We start from the raw sequence: 10,006 nt of genomic DNA, 5'->3' as shown, positions 1-10,006 counted from the left end.
GGACACGCTTTCCCAGATGAAGCATCCCGGTTTGTGTGCTGCTGCGCCCTGGACGAGATGCTCTGCAAACAAAACTTAGAGTAACGCTGCTTAATTTATGGCTCTGTTCTGTCTGTGCTACGACCAAAACATATTGTAACACAAACTGCGTGTGGCATTAAATTGTTGCTCCTCAGGACACAAGAGAAACAAGTTGTATCTCTGTGTCCACCTCCATAGGTGTAAAGTCGGACTTTTAGGTATATGCCTGTTCTGTTACGTTACAGCCATTTAGCGTGTCATGGGTGCGTTTTGAGGCATGGTGACCAGGGAAATGTTTGCATTTAAGTGAGCAGGTTATTAGTGTTTGGTATGGAATTCCTGAGTAGGTTTCTTAGTTAGCTCATTGAACAGCTAATCCATGCCTTCCGACAGCTTACCACAACTTGTTTTTTGGAATCTCATGCTTTATTTTAAACGTTTCTAACTAGTCTGTACACTTTATTTGAGAACTAGGAATCTGATCATGTGAAGGAATGGGGAAAATTAGGTTGCACTTAAACCACTTTTGAGGATGAACAACTACATTTGTAGCTTTCAAAACCATTTTGTTTATATATTTGTAACTGAGTGATTTTCCTAAAACATGTCAGAGCTTCTGAGGTCTTAAAACTCTTCTATGTCCCTGCAGGAGGATGCTCGTGATCTGGATGCCTATACGTTAGCCAAGTCTTACTTTGATCTAAAGGAATATGACAGGGCTGCCTATTTTCTACGGGGCTGCAAGAGTCAGAAAGCTTACTTCTTGTATATGTACTCTAGATACCTGGTAAGACAGAAGAAAAAGTCACCATTTACTACTTAACTCTGTTTTCCCATGCCTCCCTAACATTCCTTACTTCTTGCCCATTCTGTTCCAAATGGCCACCTACAAGTCCAAATTATGCATTTGTGGGGAAGGGAGATAGGGGTATTCTAAAAAGAACTGCGATGTTTGTCAAAACTCGGTTTACGTGCTGCTGCTTGTGTTGCAGCAAACATAAGGCATATGCTATTGTAGTGTAATCTTGGTTTTCCTCTCTTTTCCACAGTCAGGGGAAAAGAAGAAGGATGATGAGACAGTGGATAGTTTGGGTAGGTCTCTGCTTTTAAGAAATACAAGACAATATAAGTACACTTCCAGTTATGTAAGTTGTCTTGGTTTTATGGCTTTCCCCTCAGTTTTTGGATACTAATATGCTACATTGTGATTTCTTTCATTGTCTCTCAATTTATTGGCTTCATACAGTTATTCATCTATCGGTTCTTTTGTTAAAGCAGGTGATCAAACTAAGTGCTTTTCTTTTAAGACAAGGAAAATAATCAGAGGCCAGGAAGCCTTTGTGTCGAGTCCTGTCAGCAATGATGATTGTGAATATGCCTTAGGCTTTGTAATTGCTGTGGTAAGAATCTAGATTGAAAGCTGGCTGTTTCACTTTCTCTTTATTTAGGACCTCTGGAAAAAGGACAGGTGAAAAACGAAGCTCTGAGAGAGCTGAGAGTTGAGCTGAGTAAGAAACACAAAGCACGGGAACTGGATGGATTTGGCCTTTATCTGTAAGTGTCTGCATGTATTTCTAATGTATTTATGTGTGCTTGTGTGGGTATGAGGTTTTATGATTCTGACCGAGTTGATGACTTTCTTCACAGGTATGGTGTTGTGCTGCGGAAGCTGGACCTGGTGAAAGAAGCAATAGATGTGTTCGTTGAAGCTGCTCATGTCTTACCTTTGCACTGGGGAGCCTGGCTGGAACTTTGCAACTTAATTACAGATAAAGAGATGGTAAAACTTGGGGAATATTAAGATGTAACAAATTCCAGAGTTTAATTTGATTCAGTTGCTGCAAGATTGGTGTTGCCCACTGCTTTATTCTGTGAGATTCTGTCTCTTTATCCTTAGGAAGTTCTTCCCCATGAGGGTGGTGAGACCCTGGCACAGGTTGCCCAGAGAAGTGGTGGAAGCCCCATCCCTGGAAGTTTTTAAGGCCAGGCTGGATGGGGCTCTGAGCAGTCTGATCTAGTTGGGTATGTCCCTGCCCATGGCAGGGCAGTTGGAACTAGATGATCTTTAAAGTCCCTTCCAACCCTGACAATTCTATGATTCTATCAGGCAAGGCAATCCAAGACTGGAAATTATGTTTTTAAAGCCTCTTTTTCTTCAGTTGCTTGCCATGCTGCAGCTTGAGAGTCTGTATACAGGCCGGGCTGACTTTTTACCGTTCACTCACAAAGTGGTTTAAGAAATGGGTACTTCACACATTCTGAAGTAGTTGCCTTGTCACATGAAAAGAGTCCTCCTAAAATACTTCTCCTTTTTTTTTTTCCTTAATCTGGTTTTCATTCCACAGTTACTGAGCACTTTTGGTGCCTGAAAGGATCTATAGAATTGCTGCTTTTAGAACTCACCCAATAGCTTAGGTGTTTCCTTTGTCAAATACAAAGCTGCACATAGGAGATGAACTGTATCAAAGAACCAAACCCAAATATAAAACCAAAATAGATTATTGTTCTTTATGCATGGGATTTTAAGAGACCGCTCCTAGAATTTTTCAGTCATCTCTGACTAGTGGAATATTTTAAAAAGTAGAGGTGGCACCAAAGAGAGCCTTACTGATATGTGGAAAAAGCGGAATGCATTTTTGATGAGGTTACTCGGAGTCTCTTCACTGAGCTCATTAAAAATAGTGATACGATATTAACGTTTAATATAGAAAGCCAGTAGTGTGTTTTGAAGGACTTCTGAATTTAATGGAGAAATAAGGCCCCTGGCTGAAGCAGAAGCCTGGTGCTGACAGGTTTGGAAACAGTTTCCTCATTGATTGGTTGAATGAAATGGCTTCAATTCTCCAATTCCAGCAGTTCTGGAAATAGATTGGGAGTGACTAAGTAGAATTCCATGGTCTGTCCTGTACTGCGTCCTAGACTGGGTGTCTTAGTGCTCCTTTCGTGTTCCAATATTCTCAGCTTACAGGTGTTACTTAGTCTCTTCTGTGGAAGAACCTGATACTAATTCTCAATCCTAATACTGCTCTTTTGTAGCTGGTGTTATGGTTTAGGAAAGCCTCCTACCTCAAGAGCGTCTGCTAAATCATGGAAGGGAAGATAACGGATTCTTTGCCACAGGTTTCTCCTAGAATACTACTGATTGTCATCTCTTCCTCCTCTTCTTTGGTTCTTGCTAGTTGAAGTTCCTGTCCTTGCCTGATACATGGATGAAAGAGTTCTTTCTTGCACACATTTATACTGAGCTGCAGCTGATAGAGGAGGCTCTGCAGAAGTATCAGAGTCTCATTGATGCAGGATTTTCCAAAAGCACTTACATCATCTCTCAGATTGCAGTTGCCTACCACAACATCCGAGGTCAGTGACACTAACTAGTAGGAATGAGCCTCTCCATACAAGTTTGGCATTTATCGTTCTTGTTCTCCCATCTGCTGTTCTTTCTTCAGATATTGACAAAGCTTTATCCATCTTTAACGAGCTAAGGAAGCAAGATCCTTACAGGATAGAAAACATGGACACATTCTCCAACTTGCTGTATGTAAGGGTAAGCATTCTGACCACAGTGATGTCGTTTGCCAGAGGTACGTTGAACACGAGCAAGGCAGCTGGTGCTGTCTGCCCTCTCTTGAGTATAGGCTTCCAGCTGCTGCTTTCTGTGTCACAGCGCCATGAAGTAGATGCAATGTGTGAGTTGCTAACTGCCTTAGGTTTTCTCTGAAACTGTAACATGCTCCTTTTCTCATCGCTCATTTCTTTGATTCACTAGAGCATGAAGCCCGAGTTGAGCTACCTGGCTCACAATCTCTGTGAGATAGACAAGTATCGTGTTGAGACCTGCTGTGTAATTGGTGAGAGCCAGCTCTTGTACGTACTCTTACTGTGCTGTCTGCAAGCTGTGTGAGGAAGTCTGAGAAACACTTGTGGAAGTGACCAACCAGCAAGGCCATCAAAACCTCTTAGTGAATGTGGATTCAGGCAGCCTAGAAAGCAGACCAAATGGCGAAGTACAGTTTTGCTTAATTTCTCCCTAGAAGAGCTGCTGTAATGGTATCGGTGCAGAAAGGAGTTAAATCATTATGAAGGCCAATGTACCTGATAATCCCTTTACAGTCTTGAAACTCCAGTGGATATGATTGTGTGTCAGGACCAGGAAATTAACTCGCTAGATGGTGACACAGGTTTGAAGGCCAAGGGGATGGGATCTGAATTGATTGGTCCAACTGGAAAAGGCGTGACAGAACACTGGAGAACAGACTGCTGTTAGATCTCTTGACGTTTGCATCTGATCTGCTTGTAATAGGACTCTTTTTATAATTTAAGGGTAGTAGATGGTGACTCTTCTGTCTTCTTTCTACTTTTCTGGATTTTTGTTTGCAATTTTGAAAAGAATTTATTTATTTAAATGTTGTGGCTTTTGCTTTAGGGAATTATTACAGCTTGCGCTCCCAGCATGAAAAAGCAGCACTCTATTTTCAGAGGGCCTTGAAACTGAATCCTCGTTATCTGGGAGCCTGGACACTTATGGGGCATGAATATATGGAAATGAAGAACACATCTGCAGCTATCCAGGCTTATAGGTATGGCTTATGTACTACAGAAAATGATGTTGGAGTGTGTGTACGTAAGGATTGAATTAGTATCTTCTATTTTGTGTTAGTCTTTTGCTGAACTTGGTTGTGATTTTGATCCTGAATAGTACCTCTCTTTTTCTTTGACAGGCATGCAATAGAGGTGAACAAAAGGGACTACAGAGCGTGGTATGGATTGGGGCAAACCTATGAAATCCTCAAAATGCCGTTTTACTGTCTCTATTACTACAGACGAGCCCACCAGCTCAGGTAGAGTTGAAAACGGAGCCATGATTGTTAATGTTCCTCCTGATGTGGTTGCTGCTAGCTAAGGACTTTGCACACAGGAACTAAGTTGGGGAAGGGAGGAGAACATCATTGTTAAGTGATTTGTGCAGTCTCACTATTCCAAATCCTTTTAGTTGTATCAGTTAACTATTAACAAAGGCTTTGTCAGTTAAATGCCGAGGAATGCCAGTCAGGAGTGTAAGTGATGTTTTGTGCAAAAGAGGATGACACACTACCAGGTGCAGGGTTTTTTCTTTGTTTGTTTTCTCCTCACCCCACCCTGAGATCAGCTGACTGTCCATTAAACTACACTTAGAAATTGCTCTTTTACAGACCAAACGATTCTCGTATGCTGGTTGCTCTAGGAGAATGCTATGAGAAACTCAATCAGCTGGTGGAAGCTAAAAAGGTAAGTGAGAACTGATGTGTGGAGTAAGGCATGAGGATGTCTCCCAGGGCACTAGGTGGAGTTGCAGCCAAACTGTGTAGCTGGAAATGCTTACAGCATGTTAGGAGCTTACTGAATCCACTTCTGTGGCAGTTACAGTTGGGGTATATGCCCCTTTGCTGGAAAGTCATGTAGTTTCCTGTTTCTTCATTGCTTGCTGGAGTCATTTTTCACAGTGTGCTTGACTGACTTTTCTTCCTTGACAGTGCTATTGGAGAGCTTATGCTGTGGGAGATGTGGAGAAAATGGCACTGGTGAAACTAGCAAAGTGAGTATGTATTATCACCGAACTGTCAATATTGTGTTAAATGCAACTAGCTCTTTGGTACCTCTTGTTAAGATACTTAATGTAAAATAAGTGGAGTTGCTGTTAGATAGTATTACTTTGGGAGCTGTGTAATAACTGATATGGTTAAGGCTGTAGTGATTGCAAATTCTGGCGTCCAGCTTTAAGTTACCGTCAGGATATCTGGGTTGAAAGGGACCTTTGAATCCTGAGCTGGTTTGAGCAGGCAGTGCTAGAGAATGTATTTGTATCCATGATGGTAGTTGATGTACAAAATTGTAGATTGATTGATACTTTTTGTTGTTATTTCCCCAATATATGGTTGTGACATTGGGAGAAGGTCTAATGTGAGATAAATGTGAACACTGATATCAGCGCTAGTTTTTGGTGGGAGTAAAGAAAGACAAAGGGAAGGGAGAGGGTAAGTGAAAGGTGAAGCTGCTGCACAAAGACTCTTGGGATGCAGCAGGGCAAAAAGGAGCACTGGAGGAAATAGCCAGTTAGAATAGGATGGCAAAGGTGTGATACAAACTTTAAAATGTAGCGGGATTAAGCAGAAGTCCACACTTTGGTTGTTACTGCTTCTAGCAGTTAGTATCCCACTGCCTCCCTTCCTGGTAATGCAAGTTCTGTCCGACTGGATCATCTCTTTTCCTGAGGGGCAGTACACAGTGCATGTCTTGCAAATTCTGTGGGATAAGACCTGGCTTTAGTCCACATCGGGTTGAGGAGGTACTTTCTGATAGACCAGGAAGGTATTCAGCAGAACAGTCTTGTTCTAGTGGCCCGTTTTTTCTCTTTTTCTAGGCTACACGAACAGCTGAATGAATCTGAACAAGCAGCTCAATGCTATATCAAATACATCCAGGATATCTATTCCTGTGGGGTAAGAGAATGTCTTGGGAGTAAAAGGAGAAGTAACTACGGTGTAGTACTACCTTGGGAGGCACTCACAGATGATGGCTTTTACTCCCTGCACTGTAGGAGATAGTGGAGCACCTGGAGGTCAGCACTGCCTTCCGTTACCTGGCCCAGTACTACTTCAAGTGTAAGCTCTGGGATGAAGCCTCAGCATGTGCTCAGAAATGCTGTGCATTCAATGACGTGAGTAGTTGCACAGTCTTCAGCATTTTTTCTTGGAGGATCTATGACCTTTGTTTTGCTTCCCCTCAGAGCAGAAGGAATCTTTTAATGAGAGAATGAGGGCTGTCTGCCATGCAGGTCACATCCTGAGTGGTGGTGGTGTATACCTGATCACTTAGGCTGCTTATGGTTGACTAAAATCATGGCATACAGTGTAGATAGTAAAATTGAACCATGTCTCATTGATGTTCACTAAAGGAAAGAGGCTTCACATGGCAGTCTTAAGACTGGTGAAAATCTTGGTGGTGAGGAGACACCCACCCACCGTGTAGTGATGGTACTCACATAACTTCCTCATCTTCTATGTGGAGAGAGTGCAGAGGATGTAACAATACTTGGGTTTTGTATGTGACTCTGCATTCTGAGATGTTCTGTAAGTGGAGACAATTTCGGATTTTTAATTTCAGCCTAGTGGTAGACTCTAGCTGTGAGAGCAGGGTGTATGGCCTATCCTTAACAAAGCTCTCTGGAACCCTGGAGAATCTGAATTCAGCTTATTTGAAACCTCTCCAATCTACTTGCTCTGATCTACTTTTTACTGGAATATTTAGAAAGCTCCAGTGGTTGATAGTGCCACTGTCTGAAATACCTGAGTAATATGCAAATCAAGTGAGTAATAGAAGGAAAGACTATGAAAAAAGTGATATACCTTTAATGTTTTTAAGTAGCAGAAGAAAAAAATAAATTAGGATGGTTTTTATAGATTGCAGCCTTTACAGATTAACAAACTACTGTAACTTATACTGCTTACATACTGAATTTGACCTGGAAACCATGTGTAGGTCTATAATTTTGTTTTTAATGAATTGTTTTTTCAGACTAGAGAAGAAGGAAAGGCCCTGCTGCGGCAAATCTTACAGCTTCGCAACCAAGGAGAAACATCATCCACGGATATTGCTGCTCCCTTTTTCCTCCCCACGTCATTGTCAGCCAACAACACTCCCACACGTCGTGTCTCCCCACTCAACCTGTCTTCTGTAACACCATGAACAATGTTGGTAACTTCTAACCTGGGCGTTGAATATGATAGCGGAGATGGGGCTTGCAACCACTCATTTCTTTCCAGTGACCTTTCTACATTCGTTGTTGCCTTCCCATGAAGGGCAGGAGTTACTAGAGCCCACTGCTGAAGACGGATGTGCCCCAGCAGGCAAAGGTGCAGCCTATGTGGAAGTGCCTGTGATGAGATGTGAGAACCTGCTGTACTTCTCACCATGTCATGCCTGTCAGAGGGCAGACACGTTCCAATACACAGGACTACTCCTAACCGAGGGACTGGGGAGAGCTTGTCTGCTTGAGTTAAAACATATTTTAAGTTTGATTCTGCCCTGTTACCTCCAGTCTTTACTGAACTTCCTTGGATGACCTATTAGTGTTACTGCTGACTCCATCAGAAACTGTTGCCTGGCTGGCTACGGGAACAACATGGAAGATGTTCTGCTAAAGCAGCAGATACAGGCATTTAGGTGTAGATGCTGTGTCTCTGTTGACGGACTGAGAAGTGTCAGAGGAATTCCAAGCACCTACAGGTGACACCTGTTTTCTGTCTGTGGGTCTGACAGGTACTTTGGCTTTCAGTAGAAAAGTGGACAGTGGGATAGCAAAATTAAAAAAGTTATGGTTAAGTTCCTGTCCCTGGGCTTCTTTATGGTGCAGCTTACACATGTACTGTAGCAAATGAAATTGGATGAACCGTAACAGATCATTTTGTTAAGGACTGCCACATGTCATGGACAGTATGGCACAGTGGATTCCTCCCTGCGGGGCTGCTGCTTGTCTCGGTTCACGTATCCAGCCAAGAGTAAGGCTAAGTATGAATTCCAAGGATGCACACATACACCCACGCACAGACGTGATTGTAAGGATTAACTGTGTTCACCAGATCTACACGCTGGGACACATTGATCTGCTACGATGCACCTTGCCTGCTGAGTGCAGAAGAGGCTTTTATCATCAGGACAATCGATGAGACTTGATTCCTCTTGATGTGGAGGATGCTTCTTTCAGATACACCTACTTGAAATACTCATCTGTAAAAGATGTGGTAGGGTTGAGCAATTACGTCTAAGTTGCATTGAGGACTGCAAGTTCATCATTTTCTCTCCCCTATGTTTAGCTTGGATAATGACCTTAATGTCAAGTTCAGAAACTTGTGTTTGATAAAAGCGTGCTGATTCACATGTCTGCTGGCTCTGGAAGTGTGGCAGTCCCTGTGGGTAATGATATCTGTTGTGCAGGGTGGGAGTGATTTGTTAAGAATAAGGAGGAAAAACTACACATAAGTAAAGGTTACTTACTGTCTTAATAAGGATGATGTAATGGGACCTCTTCTTTATTTTTAATTTGGCCCATTGCTAATTTAAGCTACTCTCCTAGCTTTGTAGCATCTTATAATACATGTGTGTTTTATCTTGTTATAAACATCAGTAGCTTATAAAAATCAGTAGTTGGTACGGACAATTGATGATGGATTCTTATACCACATAAATGGCAAGTTCTTGTGTAAATTAATCTATGCAGCAAAATCAACTAGTTTGGTCCTTCCCTTCTGGTAAAACAAATAAGCTTTATATTTAGGCTAAATAATTGTTAAGCCTGTGGCAGCATTCTAATTCCTGAGGCATTGAAGAAAAACTTTCAAACTCTCAATGTTTTCTATGACCAGTCTTAAGAAAACACTATAAATCTAGAAAGCCCATTTACAGCATCTTCCACTTCAGGTTCTTAAAAGCTTGTCCCGGTGCCATGTTTCCTGCTCCTCTTCTGAAAGATGTCATGGTCAAGGTTTGAAACGCTGGCTCCGTAAATGAGGCCTAACAACTCAGTATTAAGGGGGGCTGTGATGGAATGTGGTGTTCGGGGAGGGCTCAAAATTCAGCCTTTCTCACTAGTTTTGTTCTGATTTTGCCACTGACCAGGGAGCCGCTTGGTAGAATGGAGATAATCTGCAAATCCAGCGCCCAACTAAACTGTCTTGTAGTTTCTGGGTCTTTTTCCTGCGCGTTGCTGTGCTTAGGAGAAAAAACCCTACACCAACCAAACGGACGTTTGTCTCCACTTTGTCCACAAAAGGAGGAGTCTATTTCTGCAGAAAACCTAACCCGTCCCGCTCCTGCCGCGGAGCTGCAGAGCGCGGTGCAGTCTGCGCCCAGGTACCGCGCCCGCACCCCTCCGCCGTTCCTCGCAGGACACGCGCTCCCAATCCTTTACCGGCTGGACGAACCTGAAGGGCCGGGGCAAACGCACCCGACC

The 10,006-nt window shown here is 42.7% G+C and overlaps 1 protein-coding gene across 1 annotated transcript; it reads left to right on the top strand.

Annotated features, from left to right (window-relative positions):
• Nucleotides 1-670: 670 nt before the first annotated feature.
• CDC23 (cell division cycle 23) lies at nucleotides 671-8,042 on the top strand (the record flags this gene model as incomplete). Its single annotated transcript, XM_009865999.1, has 14 exons — nucleotides 671-808; nucleotides 1,071-1,113; nucleotides 1,470-1,575; nucleotides 1,669-1,801; nucleotides 3,201-3,378; nucleotides 3,468-3,565; nucleotides 3,788-3,869; nucleotides 4,445-4,598; nucleotides 4,740-4,859; nucleotides 5,211-5,286; nucleotides 5,532-5,593; nucleotides 6,419-6,497; nucleotides 6,596-6,715; nucleotides 7,573-8,042. Coding segments are annotated over 14 exons (1,560 nt in total), but the record flags the coding sequence as incomplete, so codon positions are not given.
• Nucleotides 8,043-10,006: the final 1,964 nt, after the last annotated feature.

The sequence above is a fragment of the Apaloderma vittatum genome, unplaced genomic scaffold (assembly GCF_000703405.1).
Source record: "Apaloderma vittatum isolate BGI_N311 unplaced genomic scaffold, ASM70340v1 scaffold33933, whole genome shotgun sequence".
Lineage (NCBI taxonomy): Eukaryota > Metazoa > Chordata > Aves > Trogoniformes > Trogonidae > Apaloderma > Apaloderma vittatum.
The sequence above is the reverse complement of the archived record's forward strand: the minus strand, read 5'-3'. Positions and strand labels throughout refer to the sequence as shown.